At 42.7% G+C, this 26800-nt stretch overlaps 1 protein-coding gene across 5 annotated transcripts in view; it reads right to left on the bottom strand.

Moving 5' to 3' along the window:
• The window catches only part of LRP1B (LDL receptor related protein 1B), a 1636337-nt gene that overhangs the window by 632869 nt on the left and 976668 nt on the right, over nt 1-26800 (bottom strand). For all 5 annotated transcript variants that reach the window (XM_077273024.1, XM_077273022.1, XM_077273019.1 and 2 more), the window contains exon 21: nt 18586-18768. In XM_077273024.1, the coding sequence (XP_077129139.1) occupies nt 18586-18768 (183 nt within the window). The remainder of the gene's footprint in view (nt 1-18585; nt 18769-26800) is intronic.

Below are 26800 nucleotides of genomic sequence, written 5' to 3'. Positions count from 1 at the left end.
TCACATCATATAATGGTGAAAAGGGTCTATTCCATATGTCGCAGGATATAAACGAATGAACCCATTGAAAATTGTTCGTATGTTGGGAAATAATGTATTTTTGCATTGCCCCAACTTTACTTCTTTGAGGAAAGTCAGCTATACAATTGGAATTGTCACCATAAAAAATTGAGAACATTTTGTAAAGGGATTATCCAGGTTTTAGTTATAGATGCCTTATTATCAGGATTGTTCAATAATATTGGTTCTGTAGGGGTCCAACACCCATCACCCCAAGAAATTATCAGGATCTATGTGTAAAGACAATACTCCTACCTTACCTGAGAATGGGGACTTTACTGGTTTGGGTGCGCTGCTGTTCAGTTCCGTACACTGTGTGCATCCAGCTGTAGTTGGAGCTGTAAACATCTGGTTGGTGGGGGTGTCAAATTTTGGACCTCCACCAATCTGATATTGATTCTAAGGATAAGGTATCTATAGAGATGGCAGAATCGATTTGAAGGACTATGGCCCATTGGCCAGGTCAGTACACTGTGACCACTGGGCAGGGTAGGTTAACTGCCTGTGAACCTCGTGGCATGGCCTAGTGCAACGTCTTCATTGCAACGATCCGCACACATGACATCATGCCAACCCAAAATATAAAGCAAACAAACCGGTTCATCCTTTCTGTTTCGAAGAGGCCACACCACCAACAAGCATTTGTAGATACAAGTTCAAGGAAAAATAAGATATCATACTTGGATTAAGAACATTTGGAGTGGGAAGCACGTAGGTTTCATGGAGGTCTCTCTCTTCATTTTATTTTTGCAATGGACATATCTTTTTTAATGAATTAACAATAAAGTCAGGATTTTATCTCCAATTGGATCTGGAAGCTGGATCTTTTTTTCCTTGAACTTGCATCCTGCCAGCTTGGCTAACTCAAAAGAAAGACTGGGAATCCTGGGGAGGAAAGAAGATTTCCAGGTCTTCCATCCACCCATCAAAGATTACTGACCTGGCCCATGGAGTGGTCTCTTCTGAATCGATTCTCCCATCCCTACTCATCTTTATGTAAGTCCAAGACAACCATTTTAAGCATTCACTGTAAACATTTTGACACATGAGCAGATTTTCACTGGTCATACCCAATTATTGTTATTACTTTACTATAGCCGCATTATTAAAGAGACTGTCTCATCAAAGACACTGCTACGATATTCCAACTGTTTGCAAAATCTTTAAAAAAGGGCCATGTCAGATGATCGTCTGTAGGTTCTGCTCAACATTTCTAGATCGCTGTTGCATGGTCAGCTATTCTAGTTAATAGAGGAACCAACAGAAAACAAAGTGTCCTAATTCTTTTCTAAAACCATTGTCACATTAGTTGAGTAATTCGTCTGCTATGCCAAGACCAATATTACTTGGTGGCACATCCCATGAAAATGCCACCAAAGGCTATAATGAAACAGCACTTTTGACAATGATCTTAGTGACTAAGGACAACTTTTCATGTGAAATGTGCCAAGCATAAAAATTGCTGAGTTGTGACAACTATACACTGCGTGCAGAATTTTTAGGCAAGTTGCATTTTAGAGGATTATTTTTATTATTGATCAACAACTATGTTCTCAATCAACCCAAAAGACTCATAAATATCAAATCTTAATATTTTTGGAAGTTGGAGTGGGGTTTTTTAGATTTGGCTATCTTAGGAGGATATCTGTTTGTGCAGGTAACTATTACTGTGTGGAATTATTGGGCAACTTAATAAAACCAAATATATTAACATCTTACTTGTTTATTTTCACCAGGTAAACCAATATAACTGCATAAAATATAGAAATAAACATTTCTGACATGCAAAAACAAAATAAAAAAATTAGTGACCAATATAGCCACCTTTCTTTATAATGACACTCAACAGCCTTCCATCCATAGATTCAGTCAGTTGCTTGATCTGTGTACGATGAACATTGCGTGCAGCAGCCACCACAGCCTCCAGACACTGCTCCGAGGGGTGGACTGTTTTCCCTCCCTGTAGTTCTCACATTTTATGAAGGACCACAGGTTCTCTATGGGGTTCAGATCAGGTGAACAAGGGGGCCATGTCAGTATTTTTTCTTCTCTGAGACCTTTACTGGCCAGCCACGCTGTGGAGTAGTTGGAGGCATGTGATGGAGCATTGTCCTGCATGAAAATCATGCTTTTCTTGAACGATACTGACTTCTTCCTGTACCACTGCTTGAAGAAGTTGTCTTCCAGAAACTGGCAGTAGGTCTGGGAGTTGATCTTCACTCCATCCTCCACCCGAAAAGGTCCCACAAGTTCATCTTTGATGATACCAGCCCATACCAGTCCCCCACCTCCACCTTGCTGGCATCTGAGTCAGAGTGGAGCTCTCTGCCCTTTACTGATCCAGCCTCTGGCCCATCCATCTGGCCCATCAAGAGTCACTCTCATTTCATCAGTCCATAAAACCTTTGAAAAGTCAGTCTTAAGATATTTCTTGGCCCTGTCTTGACGTTTTATCTTATGTTTCTTGTTCAAAGGTGGTCGTTTTTCAGCCTTCCTTACCTTGGCCATGTCCCCGAGTATCGCACACCTTGTGCTTTTTGATACTCCAGTAACGTTACAGCTCTGAAATATGGCAAAACTGGTGGCAAATGGCATCTTGGCAGCTTCACGCTTGATTTTCCTCAATTCATGGGCAGTTATTTTGCGCCTTTTTTGCCCAACACGCTTCTTGCAACCCTGTTGGCTATTGGCCATGAAAAGCTTGATTGTTTGGTGATCAAGCTTCAAAAGTTTGGCAATTTCAAGACTGCTGCATCCCTCTGCAAGACATCTCACAATTTTGGACTTTTCAGAGCCTGTCAAATCTCTCTTCTGACCCATTTTGCCAAAGGAAAGGAAGTTGCCTAATAATTGTAGCGGACTAAAGGAGACAAGAGTGGACCCTCTGGACCGTGGGGAGACCTACCCCTGGGCGAGCGGCCTAGGTGAGAACGACCCCTATACAGGGACCGCAAGGAGCAAGCCCAGAGGTCACTTACCCACGGTGAGATACCAGCAGGGACGGCTCCAGAAAGAGAGACAAAAGAGGCTGTGTATGGAAGGAGACTCCGGGAGGTAGCGGAAGGACCTGAGGACAGGAAGGCAGGAGAGGAGCGGACCTGAGGGAAGAAAACAGAAAACAAAACCAAGGAACACAACAGGAACGGTAGGACAGGGACAAAGGTAAATAACAAGGAGGGCGAGGAGTAAAAGGGAAGGTAGCACGGAAGGGCACAGAGTGCGGGCCAAGAGGCAGGAAAACAACGGTGGGCCAAACGTAATAGCAAAGGTGCTAAAACAATCAGGCACCAGGAAGCAGGAAGAGCTACCTTTAATAGTAGACGCTGGAACAGGATTGGTTGAGGGAACACCATGACCTCAGGAAGTGGTAGCAGGGAGGCTAGACCTGCGTCCAGGAGGGAAGCTAGAACACCTGCGCAGAGACAGGATACCTGCTACGGACCTGGCCACCGGAAGTGCAGGGAAGGCGGAAGAGCGTGCAGACTCGGATGCAGCAGCGGCGGACCGAGAGCGGAGGAGTGCAGCGCTGGAGTGGTGAGAACCGTGACGCAGAAGAGCGGTGTGTGTAACAGTACCCCTCCTCTTACACCCCCCTTTACGAAGAGTAGCAAAAAATTCATTAAGAATACGAGGGGCATCAATGTTCTCCAAGGGTTCCCAGGACCTCTCCTCCGGACCAAACCCCTTCCAGTCCACCAAAAAAAACTCTTTACCCCGAACCTTTTTAACAGCCAAAATGTCCCTAACTTCGAAAATATTGTCCGTGCTGGCTGGTAGAGAAGAGGTACAAGAGGGGGAATGAAAACGGTTAAAGACGGCTGGTTTGAGGAGAGAGACATGAAACGTATTGGGTATTCGGAGCGAGGCAGGCAATTTCAGCTTGTAGGCGACATCGTTGACTCGACGTAGAATCTCAAAAGGACCGATGAAACGTGGACCCAGCTTGTAGGAAGGAATCTTGAGTCTGATGAACTTTGAAGAAAGCCAGACCTTATCACCAGGGGAGAAAGGAGAAGAGTCTAAACGCCTCTTGTCTGCTTGTTTTTTCATTTTGGATGAAGCTTGATTTAACGTCTGTTTGACCTCGCCCCAGATGGAAGAAAAGTCGAGAGCCATAGAGTCAGCTGCAGGAACACCAGAGGCAGGAGAAACTGGTAAAGGAACACTCGGATGCCGTTCGAAAACAATAAAAAATGGAGACTTCGCAGAGGACTCGCTGGAATGGTTGTTATAGGCAAACTCCGCCCAAGGAAGTAGTTTGACCCAGTCATTATGGTGAGCATTAGAAAAATGCCGAAGATAGACAGCCAGAGTCTGGTTAGTGCGTTCTGCTTGACCATTAGTTTGAGGGTGATAAGAGGAAGAGAAGTCCAGGTTCACCTTTAGAAGTTTGCACAAAGCTCTCCAAAAGCGGGAAGTAAATTGAACCCCTCTGTCTGACACGATGTGCTGAGGGAAACCATGGAATTTGAAAATGTTAAGAATAAAAATGTTTGCTAATTCGGGGGCCGAAGGTAGACCGGACAAAGGGATGAAGTGAGCCATCTTAGAGAATCGGTCCACAACAACGAGGATGACCGTGCAGGCAGAAGAGCAAGGTAGATCGGTAATGAAGTCCATTGCGATGTGTTGCCATGGGGCGGACGGAACAGGAAGAGGAAGGAGATTTCCAAGCGGTAGTCGTCTGGGTACCTTGTTTCTGGCACAAGAAGGACAAGAGGCTACGAAGTCCTTTACGTCTTGACGTAAGGTAGGCCATCAATAGTATCGTGAGATGAGAAGAAACGTCTTTCTAGTACCGGCATGACCAGCCAATTTAGAAGAATGGCCCAAGATAAGACCCTCTTCGTGTCAGCATCCAAGACAAGAGTCTTACCCGGAGGAGGCTGGAACATCCGTAAAGGAGCAACGGTGACCATTTTAGTAGGGTCAATGATGTAAGCAGGCTCCTCTATGGCATCGGATGACTGGAAAGACTTGGACAGGGCATCAGCTCTTATGTTTTTGTTGCCGGGCCGAAAACGAAGTTCGAATTCAAAGCGAGCAAAAAACAAAGACCATCTAGCTTGATGAGGATTTAATCTTTGCGCAGTCTGCAGATAAGTAAGATTCTTGTGATCGGAGAAGATAAAAAACGGATGAACCGAGCCCTCTAGAAGATATCTCCACTCCTCCAAGGCCAGTTTAATAGCCAGCAGTTCACGATCTCCAATAGTGTAGTTTCGTTCAGCGGAAGAGAAGGCTTTAGAGAAGAAGCCGCATGGAGCCGTTAGACCCTCCGGGGTCTTTTGAGAGAGCACTGCTCTGGCCCCGGTAGAGGAGGCGTCAACTTCCAGAATAAAAGGCTTGTTCACCTCCGGGTGATGCAAGACTGGGGCAGAAGAAAAAGATTTCTTAAGTCGAACAAAGGACTCCTCGGCTTCAGGAGACCAATTCTTGGAACAGGAGCTCTTGCGAGTGAGAAAAGAGAGAGGACGGATTATGGAGGAGAAATGCGGGATGAATTGCCTGTAGTAGTTGGCGAATCCGATGAAGCGTTGGATGGCTTTCACTCCACAGGGCCGCGGCCAGTTTAAAATGGCATTCACTTTCTCAGGGTCCATCTTAAAGCCGGAGTCAGAAACAATGTATCCAAGGAAAGGCAATGAGGTTTGCTCAAATAGGCATTTCTCAATCTTGGCATACAAGAGATTATCTCTTAAGCGTTGTAAGACCTCGCGAACACTCCTGCGATGTGACGGAAGATCAGGAGAAAAAACAAGGATGTCGTCCAGATATACCAAAACACAAGAGTAAAGAAGATCCCGGAACACGTCGTTGACGAACTCTTGGAAAACCGCGGGAGCATTGCAGAGACCGAAAGGCATAACTAAATACTCATAATGTCCATCCCGGGTGTTAAAGGCGGTCTTCCACTCATCGCCAGAGCGGATCCGGACCAAATTATAAGCGCCACGTAAATCTAGCTTAGTAAAAATACGGGCGCCTCGGAGGCGATCGAAGAGCTCTGGTATAAGGGGCAGAGGATACCGATTCTTGATCGTGATGCTGTTTAGTCCCCGATAGTCTATACAAGGTCTTAAGGAACCGTCCTACTTCTTCACAAAGAAGAACCCTGCTCCAGCAGGGGAGGAGGATTTCCGGATGAAACCCTTAGCTAGGTTCTCTTGTATGTACTCGGACATAGATTTGGTCTCAGCAGCAGAAAGCGGGTAAATTCTTCCCTTAGGAGGAGAACGACCGGGGAGAAGTTCCACAGGACAATCGTAGGTACGATGAGGAGGAAGGTTTTCTGCCTCTCGCTTGTTGAAGACGTCAGCGAAAGACCAGTAAGGGGAAGGTAATCCATCAGGAACTTCAGCAGGCTGGGTACGAGAAACTGGACAAACAGATTGAAGACAGCGATCATGGCACGAAGGACTCCATCGAAGTACGTCTCCTGTGCGCCAACTCAATGTAGGCTCATGTAGTCGAAGCCAAGGAAGACCCAGCAGGAAGGCATAGGAGAGGTTAGGCAGAACATAAAAAGCGATCCTCTCGCGATGAAGGGCCCCAATTTGTATCTCCACCTCTTCAGAGACGAGAGAAATAGCGTCTTGTAAGGGTCTTCCATCCACAGAGGCGATTAAGCGGGGGGTGTCCAAAGAGATTACAGGTACGCGAAGCCTCCGAACCGCTTCAAGACTGATAAAATTGCCTGCCGCTCCAGAATCCACATACGCAACTTCGGAAGATTGATGCTGGTTAGAGATAAAAAGAATGGAAAGAGTCAGAGGTACAGAGGAAACGTGAGCACCTAGGGAGGCCTCTCTTACCTGGCCTAGGCGGAAGAGTTTTCCGGTCTGTCAGGACAACTGCGAAGTAAATGGGTAGCACTACCACAATAGAAGCAGAGACCCTGGGTGCGCCTCTCCTTGCGGCGTTGTTCCGCCATTTTAACTCGATCCACTTGCATAGGTTCGGAGGTAGGGACAGAAGGAGGAACAGTAACGGGAGCACGAGGAGAACTAGGCAAACGGAGGGTAGAAGATACAGGCATAGGTCTCCTCTCTCGAGCAGACTCCTGCGAACGCTCCTGGAAACGGAGGTCAATCCGGGTGGCGAGAGAGATAAGGTCCTCAAGGGTAGCGGGAGTGTCACGACCGGCGAGCTCGTCTTTAATACGACTGGACAAGCCCCGCCAAAAAGCACCCACAAGAGCTTCGTTATTCCACCCTAACTCTGAGGCCAGAGTACGGAAGCGGATGGCATATTGTCCTACAGAAGAAGATCTCTGACGTAAATTAAAGAGAGACTCCGTCGTAGAGGCTAAACGTCCGGGCTCATCGAAGACCTTCGAAAGGTCTCAAGAAACTCATCCAGATGGCAGACAACGGGATCGTCACGCTCCCATAAAGGATTCACACAGGCTAATGCCTCTCCCTCTAGATGAGACACTATGAACGCCACTCTCGCCCGGTCAGAAGGATACTGAAGTGGCAGAAGCTCAAAGTGGAGGCGGCATTGATTTAAAAATCCCCTACAGAGTTTAGGATCGCCGGAGTACCTGGGAGGTTTTCCTAATCGAGGAGGAGGGTAAGCGGTGGACGGAGAACTGGAATCTAGGGGAGGGGCTTGCGCGACCACAGCTGGGGCAGACTGAAGATTAAATAAACGGTCATCAATAGAGGCCATATAACTCAGCATGCGGGACTGGGTATCGCGTTGTTGGGCAAGCTCTTGTTGGAGGCTAGCTAATTGGGCGGCGTTAACTGGGTCAGTAGATTGAATCGACGTGAGGCGAGACTCCATAGACTTCAAAAAAGCCATTATGCGCTGTTGGTTATCGCGCAAATGGGTTAGCTCTTTCTGGGCCGAAAAAGGGGTACCAGCGGGGTCCATGGCCTGATTGTAATGTAGCGGACTAAAGGAGACAAGAGTGGACCCTCTGGACCGTGGGGAGACCTACCCCTGGGCGAGCGGCCTAGGTGAGAACGACCCCTATACAGGGACCGCAAGGAGCAAGCCCAGAGGTCACTTACCCACGGTGAGATACCAGCAGGGACGGCTCCAGAAAGAGAGACAAAAGAGGCTGGGTATGGAAGGAGACTCCGGGAGGTAGCGGAAGGACCTGAGGACAGGAAGGCAGGAGAGGAGCGGACCTGAGGGAAGAAAACAGAAAACAAAACCAAGGAACACAACAGGAACGGTAGAACAGGGACAAAGGTAAATAACAAGGAGGGCGAGGAGTAAAAGGGAAGGTAGCACGGAAGGGCACAGAGTACGGGCCAAGAGGCAGGAAAACAACGGTGGGCCAAATGTAATAGCAAAGGTGCTAAAACAATCAGGCACCAGGAAGCAGGAAGAGCTACCTTTAATAGTAGACGCTGGAACAGGATTGGTTGAGGGAACCCCATGACCTCAGGAAGTGGTAGCAGGGAGGCTAGACCTGCGTCCAGGAGGGAAGCTAGAACGCCTGCGCAGAGACAGGATACCTGCTACGGACCTGGCCACCGGAAGTGCAGGGAAGGCGGAAGAGCGTGCAGACTCGGACGCAGCAGCGGCGGACCGAGAGCGGAGGAGTGCAGCGCTGGAGCAGTGAGAACCGTGACGCAGAAGAGCGGTGTGTGTAACAGTAATTAAGCACACCTTATATAGGGTGTGGATGTCATTAGACAACACCCCTCCTCATTACAGACATGCAAATCACCTGATTTACTTAATTGGCAGTTGGCTCTCAAGCCTGAACAGCTTGGAGTAGGACAACAAGTATAAAAAGTATCATGTTAACAAAATACAACTTGCCTAATAATTCTGCGCGCAGTGTAGTTGAGCAAATTTTTTTCAGATTCGGTTCCGAATACGATTGGCAGCGAATATTGTATGTGCAATATTAGTCGAACACAGCCGAACATCATTAGAGTCAATGGGAGTAGAAATTACCGAATATGTTCCGAACTGATCATCAAACACACATTTGCCACTAATAGGGTACCAATATCACGCGAATATGGCAAATTCAGATTCGGCGACCGAATCTGAACAGATTCGCTCAACTCTAGTGACAACTACACTAAAATATTTCCTTCTGGGTAGAAACTGAAATCAATAATTCTCTCTCTGTAGCCCCATAAGTGTGGATATAAAAACTATTTTACTAGTTTGGACTCAGACATAAAATTATAAATTTTTGACATGTTCTAGCATCTTATCAGGAGTTTTGATAGACTGGGATTTGAGTGTTGATACCTCCATTGATCTCTAAAATAATGGGGTGGCATTGCTGAGCTTAGCACTGGTTGCTCCATTTTTCATTGGATCTGCTTATTTCTTTGGAAAGCCGAGCAAATGGTGTGCATACAATACAGTATGTAAAATGTTTTATAGACTAGAGAAGATCTAAACTCCCCTCTCCATCAAAGTCGTAATGAACAATGGTCCATAGGGTGTTAAATCCTTTCAAGACCATTGGTTAGTTCGTATCAAGATGCTTCCAGGTTCCATTAGGCTAGGGTCACATTGCGTTAGGGCAATCCGTTAAGCGCATAGCGCTAGAGGATTGCGCTAATGCAATGCTTCTCTAGGGTCCGCGTTCGGCGTCCCCGCTAGCGCAGATCCCCGATCTGCACTAGCGAGGAACGGACCTCGGGCGCGCCGCGGACGCTGCAAGCAGCGTCCGAGGTCCGTCACTCAAATGACGGCACATCGCTAGCGCACGCCCAATGTGGGCGGGCGCTAGCGACGCGTTCACCATTACAGGCTATGGCGGCGTTAACGGACTACGTTAACACCGCGTTATGCCGCGGTGTAACATAGTCCGTTAAACGCGGTCACATAACGCAATGTGACCCTAGCCAAGATGCACAATTTATCTATCCCTAAACATAATCATCAATATAGTAAATCCTTCCTGTACAGCTGTATATTCATCATGGGAGGCCCACTCTGTTGGGCTTTCTTATAAAATAATTTATTTGTAATCACATACCTGTATTTTATCACTTGTCTTTTACACAAAGTTCAGTTTTATCCCAAACGTGATGAAAACAGAACTGAGTCACAGGAAAAATATACATCATGTTTCCAACGCCTTGTCGCATGTATCCCCAGACGGCTCCTCTCACGTTGCACTGATATACTCATGACTGAATGGGAGCAGGTCTCCAGTGAAACCAGTGACATGTAGAAATAATGCAATGTTTATCTAGAACAGTAAGGGCCTTATTAACCAGGACGACCCCACTTGTGACTCCCAATCATGTATCGTGCCATAGTAATAAGATGATTTTCAATGTCAGTGGGCCTGTGTGATATGACAGGACTACTGCACATCAATGACTAATTCCAACTCACGATCATACATGAAGTACATATATATACATATAGTGAAGGATGAAAGGAAGAAATCCACATTCCAGCTCCTTAAAAATGCAACTTTTTATTGATCCATGCAAAACTTCTTAGTAGGCATAAAATCCTTGCACATACGGGATGCAAACATGTGAAAAAGACAAGTGAAAGCGACGCGTTTCGATCTATAAAGATCTTAGTCATTGCTTAGTTCCTTGTCCGCAATGACGGCCATTTTCTAATGTTCATCAGCCTATCACATCAGCTCTGCCGATCACCTGATTTATCTTAAGGTCCTGAACCATATTGACCCCATTAGAAATCTAGCTGCGGGCTATTAGTGATGAAGCATAACAATGTTACATTTACATCCTGAATATTAAAACAATTAGCAGTAATGATACATGATTTCATTTTTCTTATTAAGGCCATTAGGGAATCTACTCTGCAGATTATATATCCAAAACGCCTCCCTCGTTAGGAGGCGTCTTTTAACATCACCTCCACGCTGAGGGTTTTTTACTTGCTCTATACCTTGAATTGTCATTGCTGAAATGTTCCCTCCATGGTAAGTAACAAAATGTTTCGCCACCATTGAGATATTTCTGTTGCTTACATTAAAATTGCCTATATCTCTAAGATGTTCAGATATTCTAGTCTTTAATTTTCTAGTGGTACATCCCACATATGATAATTGACACTCTGTGCAATCTATTTTATAGACGACATTTTTCGTGTGGCAATTAATAAATTGTTTAATATTATAAGTTTTAGATTTATCTGCATTATTAAAAGTTTTACCAATTTGACTAGATAGACATGTACTGTAGGCGGATGTTCCACACTTGAAGAAACCCTTACACTCTAACCATGTCCTCGACACAGATCTGGACAAAAATAAACCCGAAGAAATTATACACCCAATTGTTGGTGCTCTCCTAGCAACTACATTAATTACATCCCTCAATATTTCTGACAATGTACCATTCTCATATAATATTGCCAATCGTTTCTGAATTATGTTCTTTATAAGATTAAATTGGGGCTAAATTGTAAACATACATAGGGTTTTTTCTTCTTTTTTCTTTCATTTGTTTTTCCATTAAATTTGGCATCAATAGGTTTTCTCTTTTTTTTATTATTAACTATCTCTTGTGCTCTTTTCAGAGACCAATTTGAATATTAACGCTTACCCAATCTTTTTTGTAAATCCATAAATTCCTTATTCATATCCGCTTCTCTACTGCTATTCCTTTTAAGTCTTGTGTACTCTCCCGCTGGTATCGATTTTAATGTATGCTTCGGGTGGCTACTTGCGGCATGTAGGACAGTGTTCCCACTTATAGGTTTGGCATGCGTTTTACTGATTATTGTCTGACTTTCAGCTCCAATTAATTCTAAATCTAAGAATGAAATTTGACATTTGTTATATTTGTGCGTAAATCTGATACCATAACTACAGTATTTGAATTAATATAATGTTTTGGTATGGTAGATACATCCCCTCCCCAAATTATGAGGGTGTCATCTATGTATCTACTATACCAAATAAGATCATCAAGAAAATGGTTTTCCACTGAATAAATAAATTCTTGTTCCCAGTATACCATGGTTAAATTCGCCAAAGACGGGAAGTACAAATACAAAGTTTATCACAATACTAATCATCCCTTTCTAAAATGAAGGAGAATATAGTAACATTGGAAAATGATATAATGAGTAAAAAAAAAGCAAATTTGAGAGAGATCTGAATGATTATTTCACGGATAAAGTTTACGAGTGGGGACAGTGGGAAAAACATACAAATCTCCAAGATCTATCTTGAAAAACAGCCAGGCTCACAGAAAACTGACTAATAGACCACATGTGGGGTTCACGTCATCAGACCCAGATTCATCGGACACAAATCTTAGCGCATCAGATGTTTCTTTGGATAGCAACATGTTTGAAAACAGAAGGAAAGCCTATAAGCTGCCCAAAAATGCAAGAGACGAGCTGGGAGAAAACATAAGAAATCCACCTGGAGTAGTTACCAGATACAAGAGGAAACAGAAATAGCGAATGATTGTAATGTGGTCAATCTTTCTTCACAAGAATTAACAAAGGATCATTTTGTAATGGACACAGACTTCAATTTATTCATGACCATCCTGGACATAAACAAATCTATTCGAAATTTTACCATAAAATTTTTTTTTCGACAGATGAGAACGAAAAGGTTGCAGAGACAAGCAGTAACAGCGCAAATGAATATGAAAATTTAGACTTCAACGAACAAATGGCGCTAATTTGTTTCCAAAGTCTATCTGCAGATGAAGACAAAGAGAAAATAAAAATAAATCAGTCAGAAAGGTTTGATACCAAAAATCCTTATTTCTATCATATACAAACTATGGTGGAGCGTATGGATAACTTCCAGCAAATGATTGAAAGAGATTTAAAAAATCTGAAAGATAACCATAATTATAATGCAAGAAAGGTAATAATAATAATCCCCCATATAAAAAAAGGAAAGCTCTTCAGGAGTTGAAGGAAATGAAAAACATTGCAATTAAGAAGAGTGATAAGGGAGGCATGATAGTCATCTTGAATGAAAATGATTACAAAAATAAAATTTCTGAACTCTTATCAGATAAAAGAACTTATGAAAAATTAAGAGGCAATCCCACTAAAGATTATAACGAAGAAATCAGTACAATCATTAATGAAGGTCTCAGTTTGTGAATACTGAATAAAAAACAGGCGGACTATTTATATGTACCATATCCCACACTACCAATATTATATGGATTACCTAAGGTACAAAAAGGGGATGGACTGCCAGCAATGAGACCAATAGTATCTGGTGTGGGATCCATGAATGAACATTTATGTGAATGGGTTGATTCATGATTACAACCTCTGGTAGTGCGATTGCCTGGATACATAAAGGACTCGAGAGAAGTGCTAAAAACCTTTTCTACAAAAATATGGCAAAAGAACTTTTCTTGGCTTTGTTGTGATGTTGTGTCTTTGTACACTTGAATACCGCACGACTTAGCCATGAGAGCTCTCCAGTTCCATCTGGAGAATTTTAGCCAGTACTCACAAGATCTCATTAATTTTTTATTACAAGTGATATTTTTTCTCCTTAAACCCCATATTTTTTCCTTTGATAATACAGTATATGTGCAGAAGACAGGCATACCTATGAGGGCAAAATACTCCCCGTCTTTGGCGAATTTAACCATGGCATACCGGGAACAAGAATTTATTTATTCAGTGGAAAACCCTTTTCTTGATGATCTTATTTGGTATAGTAGATACATAGATGACACCCTCATAATTTGGGGAGGGGATGTATCTACCATACCAAAAGATTATATCAATTCAAATAGTTATGGTATCAGATTTACGCACAAATATAACAAATGTCAAATTTCATTCTTAGCTTGCATTGCGGACAAGGAACTAAGCTATGACTAAGATCTTTATAGATTGAAATGCGTAGCTTTAACTTGTCTTTCTCACATGTTTGCATCCCGTATGTGCAAAGATTTTATGCCTACTAAGAAGTTTTAAATGGATCAATAAAGAGTTGCAATTTGAAGGAGCTGGAACGTGGATTTCTTCCTTTCATCCTTCATTACTGCAAGTCCAAGTCAAGACGGAGTTCCGTGCACCTGTGGCAGCCGGTGAGCTGGCTGAGGCTCTTGTAGCCTTCTCTTCTATTTAATATACATATAGTACACATATTTGTAAATTGTGTCTGTTTGTATGCATATACTTATATACAAATATATATACATATATCTAAATTTCGTAGCCAATGGAAAAATGGAAAGTGGGTTTTTAGCATCCCCCCGCTTCCTGTTTTTCCCACCAGCCTCAGTCCTTCTCTCTTCCCTCTGATGGCTCTAGTGTCCAATTGCTTAACATCCTGTGATCAGCTCTGATCCACAGGATAAATTAGCATTACATAGTTACTAGTTTAATCAATGGGTTATTGATGCAATGCTCAGATATGGTGGGTCCTCCAATGCATCATGCCCTTTTTATAGCCACAAGGTATCCCTCCGCCAGTGATTCACACATAGGTTTTCTACGACTAACATCTCCTTTGTGGGAAACATAAGAACAAGATCTCATGGGAGAAGAGTTAGGAATCTGTCATCAATATGTTGCAGCATGGCCTTTATACAGCATTATCGGTATGTGACTTGTGTAATCAGTGGTCAGTATCACCTGTTATTAGTAAACAGAGAAACCACAGACCTTGATCACCTTCAGTCCAATAAGTATGTTCAAACCTATGGGAAGTCAGCTACATAGTGAACTTCATTCTCTAGTTTACTGATTAGATAGCGCTTTTTTGAAACTTTATGACATTGTTATTTGTACATTATTTGATTGCATTATTTAGGAACTATCTATTACAGCAATAACTGATGGTAGTGCACAAGATATCATCCAAACTGCTATCAAGCACCAAGGTTTGGGTGCCACATCTACTTCTGTTCTCCTTTCTATGACTACATCCCTGATCTATCTACCCAAGCATAAAGGTTTGGGTGCCACATCTACTTCTGTTCTCCGTCCTATGACTACATCCCTGATCTATCTACCCAAGCATCCGCCCTTCACCATGCTGTGATTTTAATTACATCCAAACACAGTTGTTTCTGAGCTTCCTATATAAGCAGGCTTTATCATGTTACTAGCCATAGGTAAGTGTTCACACTAGGTAGTCAGCTCAGGTACCCATCCGTTTTGAGATTACCTTGACGTTTGGTGGATGGGCTCACAATTTTTGGCCAAATATTGTGCTAAGAATCTCATGTGTTTTTTCATAAATTTCACAAGCCATTATGCTATTCACGTTTCATATATTGCACATTTCCTTGCCTTAGCACAGTATATTTTGAGTGCAGCCATTGATCTTTTTGTGATAAAGGTTTGGGTGCCACATCTACTTCTGTTCTCCGTCCTATGACTACATCCCTGATCTATCTACCCAAGCACCATTTTTTGGGTGCAACATCTAACCCTGTTCTCCTTTCTATGACTACATCCCTGCTCTATCTACCCAAGCACCAAGTTTTGGGCCCCACGTCTACTTCTGTTCTCCATCCTATGACTACATCCCTCTTCTATCTACCCAAGCACCAAGGTTTGGGCGCCACTTCTATTTCTGTTCTCCATTCTATGACTACATCCCTCTTCTATCTACCCAAGCACCAAGGTTTGGGTGCCACATCTACTTCTTTTCTCCTTCCTATGACTGCCTCCCTGATCCATCTACTCAAGCACCAAGTTTTGCGTGCTACATCTACCTCTGTTCTCCGTCCTATGACTACATCTCTGATCTATCTATTCCAGCATCAAGGTTTGGGTTCCACATTTAACTCTGTTCCCTGTCCTATGACTACATTCCTGACCTATCTACTGAAAAGAGATGATCTGAATAAACACTGAGATATGTCCTCTATGACTTTTCAATAAGTTTTATTAAGAGCCCCAATTTCTCACGATACCCATGTTCAAAATATACAGTAATTATGACATGCTAGCAAAGACCTCATCATGCTGCAATTCACATCACAACCACAGCATGACCAACTGTAGACATATGTAGCATAAACATCTCCAGACAGAGTATCACAAAATCATGTTTTGTTTTTCTAAATCTGGTTACCTCATTAAATTCATTTTAGGATGTTAAGCCAGGAGGAAAGGTTAGGATGGATGTACTGGCACAAGGGTTGAGCTAAGGTCACGATCACTCATTCAGCATTTGATCAGTATTTTACATCAGTATTTGTAAGCCAAAACCAGGAGTGGGTGAGAAATACAGAAGTGATGATGACGTGTTGCTACTATACTGTTCCACTGATTGTTCCGCTCCTGGTTTTGGCTTACAAATACTGATTAGTGACGATGAGCAAACATTCTCAGATGAAGTGTTATCAGAGTATGCTCGTGTGCTAACTAAGTGTCTTCGGCGTGCTAGAAAAATATGTTTGAGTTCCCGCGACTGCATGTCTCGTGGCTGTTTAACAGACCCAACACATGCAGGGATTGCTTGTTTATTAGGCAATCCCTGCAGTTGTGGCAGCTGTTGAACAGCCATGAGACATGCAGCCAAGGGTACTCAAACTTTTTTCAAGCACGCCACGGTCAATCGGTTAGCACCCGAGCATGGTGGGATAACACCTTATCTGAGCACATTTGCTCATCACTAATACTGATGTCAAATAATAACCAAATACAGAACATGAGAATATGGTCTAAGAAGCATAAAGGTAAAGTCTATGATCAATAGGTCCACAGACATTGTGAATGACACCACCGGCCATATGCAGGCAGCAGATGACATGAATACTGATTTCAATATGCGGTCAGAGAACACAGCGATATGGCTCTCACATGGCATAAAATTATTTTAATCTTGGTTGCTTTGTATAAATTATTCACAACATACAAGTGATAGTCAACAACTTCAACTGTGATGAAAGCTTTGTTTTCATCAGTAAACACAAAAGGGAAATTGAATAAGTACATGTTAAGATGTTTTCTTCACACCTGCAATGCCGCATTGTTTAAAATCACCTTTCCAGAAAGAATCCATAAATGAATTTATAAAACTGCACCTCTGCTTTCTTTCTTTTTTTTTTTTTGGGGGGGGGGAGAAAAGCTTGAATTATTTACTCTATTTTAAGTATCACTAAAGAGGAAATACATCTCAATTATAATTCAACTTTATGGAAGAATTGCCATCTGTTTCAGTTACAGCCAAGCAATTGTCAGGTAAAATTTATGCCCGTTTTCTCAGTATTTTTCTTCGGAGATCTGCAAATGTAGCACTCTGTATGCACGTGCCTGGGGGGCCCCAGGTGCTTTGTGTTCCAGATGGTAGTCGTTCTGTACCGGAGCACAGTGATGCAGATTGCTTAATGCATGCCGCTAAACAATAAAAAAAATCAGACTTAACAGTGTGACATTTCAAAGAAAGTTGCTCCCATTGAAATGAGGAAGGCCACACAGGGTTACCGCTGAGCCAGACATTCGTCAGCTGTAAGTGGTATGAGCATATGTGTTATCTACTGCTCTTATGTATCTAAGCCATTGACTCTCTTAAAGGTGACAGAAGCAGGAGACATTATTTACTGGGAACTGTGTGCTTTGTCTGCATCTGGAGCAGTCTGGATGTGTATTCTGAAAGCCCCTTATAACAGCAGTCTGGATGTGTATTCTGGAAGCCCCCTATAACAGCAGTCTGGATGTGTAGTCTGGAAGCCCCCTATAACAACAGTCTGGACGTGTAGTCTGGAGGCCCCCTATGACAGCAGTCTGGATGTGTAGCCTAGAACCGCCTATAAGAGCAGTCTGGATGTGTAGCCTAGAACCACCTATAACAGCAGTCTGGATGTGTAGCCTAGAACCGCCTATAACAGCAGTCTGGATGTGTAGCCTAGAACCGCCTATAACAGCAGTCTGGATGTGTAGCCTAGAACCATCTATAACAGCAGTCTGGATGTGTAGTCTGGAGCCCCTTATAACAGCAGTCTTTATATGATAGTCTGGAGCCCCTTATAAAAGCAGTTTGGATGTGTGGTCTACAACCATCTATAACAGCAGTCTGGGTGTGTAGTCTAGAACTGCCTATAGAGGCAGTCTGGATGTGTAGTCTAGAACACCTATGACAACAGTCTGGGTGTGTAGTCTAGAACCACCTATAACTGCAGTCTGACTGTGTAGCCTAGAAGCACCTATAACAGCAGTCTGGATATGTAGCCTAGAACCACATATGACAGCAGTCTGGGTGTGTAGTCTGGACCCCTTATACCAGCAGTCTGGATGTGTAGTCTGGGGTGACCCCTATAACAGCTGTCTAGATGTGTAGCCTGGCATGACCCCTGTAACAGCTATTTGGTATCTTAGTCTGGACGTTGCTCTATTCTACCACTCTGGATATAGCGCCGCACTCCTTATATAATAATAGTCTTAGTAGGAAATGTAGCAGGAGGCAAAGACTGCACATTACAGATTTATGAAAACTGAGTGGAGGTAATTATTATGACCGGTGTCAGATGCACAGACAATATACTAATCGTCGAGGTTTCACTCACTTATCCCCATGTGTACAGCATTTGTAAAGCAATACAATTTCCAATAAAATGTAAATATGAACCAGTAATATTCCCACCATGTAATTACCTGTATTTTTACATGCAAATTTCGTCTTGATGTCACATTGTCGCAGGCTGCCATTGCAGCCTCTTTCATCGCTGCCATCTTCACAGTCCTTTTCTCCGTCACACAGCCACAGCTCTGGGATACAGTTTCCATCTGGTTGACATTGGAACTGTTTTTCTTCACAAGGTCTCAAAGCAGGAACGGCTGTAAGGAGAAAACATAATAGGAGCCTTAGCTAAGAATTGTAACAATGGTTATATTCATGTATCCTGAACATTCAATTGTAAACATCAATTTGCAAGCAGTAAAAATGGAAAGAAAAGAGTCAATTTGAGAAGGAGTTCAGATATATCAAGATTCAATATTCCAACAAATCCAGGGAAGAAAGAGCCAAATCGTAACAGTTGGTTCTGTTTATGTCATCAACAACTAAGGGTCAAGTTTAGTGTTGAGCGATACCTTCCAATACTCAAAGGTATCGGTATCGGATGGGATCAGCCGATATCCAAAAAATATCGGATATCGCCGATACCGATACCCGATACCAATGCAAGTCAATGGGACACAAGTATTGGAAGCTATCCTGGATGGTTCCCAGGGTCTGAAGGAGAGGAAACTCTCCTTCAGGCCCTGGGATCCATATTCATGTAAAAAATAAAGAATTAAAATAAAAAATATGGATATACTCACCCCTCCGGCGGCCCCTGCTCTTAGCGGTGCCTCCGTTCCTAAGAATGAGGAGTGAAGGACCTTCGATGACGTCGCGGCTTGTGATTGGTCGCGTGACCGCTCATGTGACCGCTCACGCGACCAATCACAAGCCGCGATGTCATCGCAGGTCCTAAACTCACTGCATTCTTAGGAACGGAGGCTGCCGGTTACATCGCTAAGGTCCAGGGGCCGCCGGAGGGGTGAGTATATCCATATTTTTTATTTTAATTCTTTATTTTTTACATGAATATGGATCCCAGGGCCTGAAGGAGAGTCTCCTCTCCTCCAGACCCTGGGAACCATACACTGGGAACTTCCGATTCCGAATTCCGATATCACAAAAATATCGGAACTCGGTATTGGAATTCCGATACAGCAAACATCGGCCGATACCCGATACTTGCGGTATCGGAATGCTCAACACTAGTCAAGTTATCTCAACTTATTCATCATCCACATCTCTCTAGTCACCTTTAGATGAGTGTCAAGGATACAAAGCCGGAGGGGGTTATGCCGAATCCACCACTGTTACCACTTTATCATAGATGACACTGGAGAGATCACACAGATCCCATGGCTGCCACCATTTGTCATAGAAACACATCTCCACTGCGTCCAATCATCAGGACAATCGTGCAATTGTCTGATGAGTGATGGACGAGATGCTGGTTATTGGGAAATTAACAGTGAGCGTATGGTATATACATCTCAGATTCCAACACATCTATGTATACATATGTATGTACCCTTCATACAGTCACTACCAGCTCTGCAATAACAAAAAAGGAGCCATTAGCTGCCACAACCAATCGTTTATACAGGCCGATTGGATGCTCGTTACAAGTAGTGGATGGCTTCAGAGGTGCGGTTTACAGAGCAAGAGGAACAGAGCTCTTTCATTTTATATTTAATCCAGAAAATTAGGCAGTGCTTAGAAAAAATATATGACATGATACAGAATGGGAACAAAACAATATGTGATATATTCAATTGCATAATTTAAAAAGGGATAATGAATTATTAATATTAATAAATATTAATGAATATTAAACCTGGTCACAGAAATGGCTCAGAGCTTAGCGAAGGGAAGCACTTTGATTGAGAAAATGAACAGAATCCTCCCTCAAACTATGTATTTCAAGGGATGACAATGATCCAAACTCAGATTCTACTTTTTTGCAGTTTTAAGTTACACCTACACACCTCCTGTCATGATATGTACTTTTGCCCTGTCCTGTATTTGAATAATATGCCATTTGATGTATGTAACTGTTCTCTGGTTTCTATTAGCTGTAATTGATGTATTTTCTTGTCCTGGGAGTTCACCTGTAACAATGTCTCCTTCCCCCAATACTTGCAGCCCTAAGGGTACTGTCACACTAAACGATTTACCAACGATCACGACCAGCGATACGACCTGGCCGTGATCGTTGGTAAGTGATTGTGTGGTCGCTGGGGAGCTGTCACACAGACCGCTCTCCAGCGACCAACGATGCCGAAGTCCCCGGGTAACCAGGGTAAACATCGGGTTACTAAGCGCAGGGCCGCGCTTAGTAACCCGATGTTTACCGTGGTTACCAGCGTAAAAGTAAAAAAAACCAAACAGTACATACTTACATTCCGGTGTCTGTCCCCCGGCGTTCTGCTTCTCAGCACTGTGTCTGCCAGCCGGAAAGCACAGCGGTGATGTCACCGCTGTGCTCGCTTTCCGGCCGGCCGGCGCTCACAGTGCAGAGAAGCAGAACGCCGGGGGACAGACACTGGAATGTGAGTATGTACTGTTTTTTTTTTTTTACTTTTACGCTGGTAACCACGGTAAACATTGGGTTACTAAGCGCGGCCCTGCGCTTAGTAACCCGATGTTTGCCCTGGTTACAAGCGAACGCATCGCTGGATCGCTGTCACACACAACGATCCAGCGATGACAGCGGGAGATCCAGCGACGAAAGAAAGTTCCAAACGATCTGCTACGATGTACGATTCTCAGCAGGATCCCTGATCGCTGCTGCGTGTCAGACACAGCGATATCGTATGGATATCGCTGGAACATCACGGATCGTACCGTCGTAGCGATCAAAGTGCCAATGTGTGACAGTACCCTTAGCTATAATGTAATTAAGCTTTGTCAACTAGTGAAGGAATAGCCATTCTTCCTCACAGCAGGTGGCTAGTCAAATGTACATACTACATAGACTAAGCGGAGCCGACCAGCATAGAATCTTCTGATGGACCCAACCATTGAATAGAAGGTGTGACCCCTACCCCCCTTCATGGGCAGATCCCAGGAGCTCAGACAATCCATTCTTATTTTGAGATCAGATGTGAGTTGATCCTTGAAGGAGAAGGAGTGGGGATTCTTAGCTGAGGCAAGACCCCATGTCCATCTGTGACTGCGGAAGCGAACGGGGCGAGACTTGAGCTGAGGACATATCTCGTCATTCGTGGGATTGTTTTGGGATCCTTTGGACTCGTGTGGACTATTGTTTTGTTAGCTGGCACAAGGATTATCGGGAGGTGCCCCCGAACCTGTTCCGTTGGACTAATTGTGGACTCTGTAGATCTACTTGCATGTGTTGTTCCAGCGTTCTTGATAATAAATCTGTGGAATCATCTCTTGGTCTGTTGTCCCTTCTTGCTCTGTCGTACACCCCGTCACACCTCCCCTTGATGACCTCATGTGAGTCTGTTTGTAGGATATTTTCAGCCCTTAAGGATTTGAAAAGATCCTCAATTTACAAGATATCTTTGCCTCTGAAGGTCCAAGGTGATAGATATTGATGCCATATTTTCTACCGTGATTTTAGCTTTATATAGAAGCCAAATATGACCTGGTTTTCATAATCTATTGCATCAATATTAAATTGGAGGGTTTCTAGTGGTCCTATGATGATGGACTAGTTGGAGAGGCAGATCCCCAGTGGCTGCTCTCCACCGACTCCCTTTGAGTGACAGGTTTCTTCCTTTACACACACAGGGAGAGACCAGTCACTCCAGGGGAACAATGTTTACAAACTGCCCGGGATTCATCTGTGCAACTAGTCTCCATTGTAGCTCAGTCCCAGGTGGCTTTTAAAGTATTTTTTTCTCTGAAACGCCCCAACGTTTCAGAATCAAACACACCTGACTGATACATGCCATCAGCTCATACACGCTGACAGTAGCTCAGGCAGCATGTATCATCTGTCAGGCTCCCTCTAGCATGTTATAGTGTTGCCCAAAATTCTTTATTAATATCATCAACATTCTGCCAGCATTATAGGTGCTTGTACTTCCATTTCCTCTCTACCCAGCATGCATTGTTTCTGCCATCAACCAACGATTTACTGATTGCAAATTGAAACCTGCCACTCTATTAGGTCTGTATGAAATTTGAAGACACAAAAACCTGTCCCTTCTGGTAAAGATGGACTACACTTGACGGCAAGCAGAAGACAAGTTAGACAGAAGATAGATTCCTATAGATAGGCACTTTGGAGTGATTTTTGAGGGGTAAAACAAGATGGTTTTTAACTTAAGTGATTTACAGATTGTTAAGTTATCACATTATCTAGGCTGCCTGAACGTACGGTGACCGTGTAAACTGTTACCAAGTTAATATATCTGTAGTATCTGTGGATAAGTTATTATATATAGTGTCATGTCTAAGGTTTTGCTGGAGAACAAGACTGATTTTAATTGCTCCCGAAAATATTTGAAGATACCTTGTGATGTTGCTGTTGAACTGAAGAGGTTGCTTACAGTTATTTAGATCACAAATTGTCTTTGCACACATCTTCAAAGCCCTGCGTCATGATGAAAAGAAGACAAGGAACCATCCTGACCAAGTTTTGCAGGATCTTTCTGTATTTACATTACGGCGTTCTTTTAAGTGTTACACATCAGCTCATATTTTTGCCCTAAAAGACTTAACTACAAGCAAATAGTTGGAAGAGGATGGAAGAACCGCTTCTTAATTGCCAATTAATTCACTTTATGCAAATTCTCAAAAGTCTACTGTCTGCTTTAAAAGGGATCTTTAATAAGGACAATTATTGATTTTTTTTTTTTAAGTTGATCCTTATTTCCATTGATGAAATAAAAAATGTAAGTCACAGCCGAAACAAGAGGAAAGAACGAGTTTGAAGACTTCGACATTAATTAAAGACGCTACAAAATTCTATAATTCCTAGAGGATTTAAAGATAGAAGATAATCTAGGGACGGAAGATCAAGGGAATATCAAAAAATTTTGTTAGGTTCTTACACCAAACATCTGCGTCAAGACGCCGGTGAAGGATGTCGTCCAGGTCTTGCTCCGAAATTCATTATCACGGTAGGAAGCTGAAGTAATCAAAATTCAGTATTTACCATTCTCAAAATACAATGTTGCGGTCTACAAACCTATTCTAAGTGATTGTCCTCCATCACTTGAACAAATGTTTCAGCTGTTTAGGATTTCTTTTTAGCATTCGGTTTGTGCGTAACAAAAAACATTTTCTTTTTTCACTTTTTACTAAATGAATCAGTGTATTTATTTTATATTTACTGTATTGTCTGTAGTATTAAAGGGACCCCATGTAAAAAAAAAATCAATCTACTTCACAAAAAAATAGTTTGCTTTGATTGCCTATATTAAATGACACGAAATTCTGATTTTTTTTTTACAATATGTAGAAAATGTTTTTTTACATTTTTTTTCAAATCACTTAAAGCCATTTTTCTTATTTACAATTTGTCACATTCACTTACACACATAAAAAAAGTATTTCATACGTTAAACTGTAAATAGAATAGTTACCCTAGACCACCAGGGATGTTACCCAAACCCCTTCCCTGTGCTAGATCACAACTGTAGTTACCAGTAATGTCTTCACTGCCCCAGGCCATCAAGGATGTAACCAAAACTTCTACATTGCCTTAAATTATAAATGAGGTTAGTAGAAACCTGTTCAATGCCCTAGGCCACCAGGGATGTAACCAAAAACACTCCACTGCTGTAGTTTACAACTGATGTTCCCAGCAATCTCTTCACTGCCCTGAAGTTGCCAAGGATGCAACTATAACCATTGTTCTGTCCTGGATCACAACTGAGGTCACTAGCAATCTCGTAGACCAACAGGGATCTAACCAAACCTATTATCTGCCCTAGATTACAATTAATAGATCATTGGGGATGTAACTAAAGCCTATTCACTGCCCTGGATAAACACTGATATTACCAGCAATCCATTCACTACCCTAGACCACCAGGGATATAACCAAAATTCCCTTGCTGCCCTAGATCACAACTAATGTTATCAGTAACCCTTCATTGCCCTAGATCACTGGTAATGTAACAACCATCTTTTCACTACCCTGGATTACATATGTTATCAGCAATCTCTTCACTGCCCTGAAACCATCAAGGATGTAACCGAAAACCTTTTGCTGTTCTGCATCACAATTAATGACACTAGTAATCCCCTAGACCACCAGGGATGTAACCAAAACCCCATTGTTGTCTTAGTTCACAATCAATTTTACCAGTAACCCTTCACTGCCCTAGACCATCGGAGATGTAACTAAAGTCTATTCACTGCTGTTGATTACAATTGATTTTTTCCAAACAATGTCCTAAACCACAAGGGATGCAAAGAAAACCCATTTACAGCTCTAGACTATAACTGATGCAAATAGCAATCCCTTTACTGTTGTAGACCACCAGGGATGTAGCCAAAACCCATTTGCTGCCATTGGTTACAATTTATGTTACCAAGAATGCTTACTCTGCCCTAGACCACCAGGGATGTACCCAAAACCCTTTCATTGTCCTATACCACCAGGGATTTACCCAAAACCCTTTCATTGCTCTATACCACCAGGGATGGAACCAAAATGCTTTCATTACCCTATACCACCAGGGATGGAACCAAAACACTTTCATTGCCCTATACCACCAGGGATGTACCCAAAACGCTTTCATTGTCCTATACCACCAGGGATGGAACCAAAATGCTTTCATTGCCCTATACCACCATGGATGGAACCCAAACGCTATCATTGCCCTATACCACCAGGGATGGAACCAAAATGCTTTCATTGCCCTATACCACCAGGGATGTACCCAAAACGCTTTCATTGTCCTATACCACCAGGGATGGAACCAAAATGCTTTCATTGCCCTATACCACCAGGGATGGAACCAAAACGCTTTCATTGCCCTATGCCACCAGGGATGTACCCAAAACCCTTTCATTGCCCTATACCACCAGGGATGGAACCAAAATGCTTTCATTACCCTATACCACCAGGGATGGAACCAAAGCACTTTAATTGCCCTATACCACTAGGGATGTACCCAAAATGCTTTCATTGTCCTATACCACCAGGGATGTACCCAAAACGCTTTCATTGTCCTATACCACCAGGGATGGAATCAAAATGCTTTCATTGCCCTATACCACCAGGGATGGAACCAAAACGCTTTCATTGCCCTATACCACTAGGGATGTACCCAAAATGCTTTCATTGTCCTATACCACCAGTAATGGAACCAAAACCCTTTCATTGCCCTATACCACCAGGGATGGAACCTAAATGCTTTCATTGCCCTATACCACTAGTGATGGAACCAAAATGCTTTCATTACCCTATACCACCAGGGATGGAACCTAAATGCTTTCATTGCCCTATACCACTAGTGATGGAACCAAAATGCTTTCATTACCCTATACCACCAGGGATGGAACCAAAACACTTTCATTGCACTATACCACTAGGGATGTACCCAAAACGCTTTCATTGTCCTATACCACTAGGGATGTACCCAAAACGCTTTCATTGTCCTATACCACCAGGGATGGAACCAAAATACTTTCTTTGCCCTAGACCACCAGGGATGGAACCAAAGCCCTTTCATTGTCCTATACCACCAGGAATGGAACCAAAATGCTTTCATTGCACTATACCACCAGGGATCGAACCAATACCTCTTCATTGCCCTAGACTAAATGCGATTCTAGACTTCCAGAGATTTATAATCATCCACCTGTTTCACAGAAATAATAATTCTGTATTATTACAGTGCAAGAATATGGCAATGTTCAAGTATCCTCCAAAAAATGAACCCGCGTGCCTATAAAGTTTAGCAACCCAGAGTATTTTGCATCATCCCTTGTCATGGAATATGATTTATCCCTAAATATTGAATACAATTAGAATGCCGACATCTTGTTTTCCCGCTCGAGAATCAGTCCGTAAAACAAATTTATACCGATATCCCAATTGTAACAAATAGTATTTTTCCGGCGAGGAGGCTGAGGAGACAATGCTTATTTGAAATTAATTTCATTTTAAATGAAATCCACCATGAAATGCGTTAGCCCTTATTGTCTTCGAGATGCTAATATATGTCCTTATTTTTTAAGGATGATAAAAGTGATTTTCTCATATTAAAAAGTAATTGCAGTCTTGCCCCACATACGCTCGTTAGATGCTTACAATGATTCATTCGGCTGAGCGAGGACGGAAGATATATACCTTACAATTAAATTAATGTCAGCGTTTGT

The sequence above is a fragment of the Ranitomeya variabilis genome, chromosome 7 (genome assembly GCF_051348905.1).
Source record: "Ranitomeya variabilis isolate aRanVar5 chromosome 7, aRanVar5.hap1, whole genome shotgun sequence".
NCBI lineage: Eukaryota > Metazoa > Chordata > Amphibia > Anura > Dendrobatidae > Ranitomeya > Ranitomeya variabilis.
The sequence above is the reverse complement of the archived record's forward strand: the minus strand, read 5'-3'. Positions and strand labels throughout refer to the sequence as shown.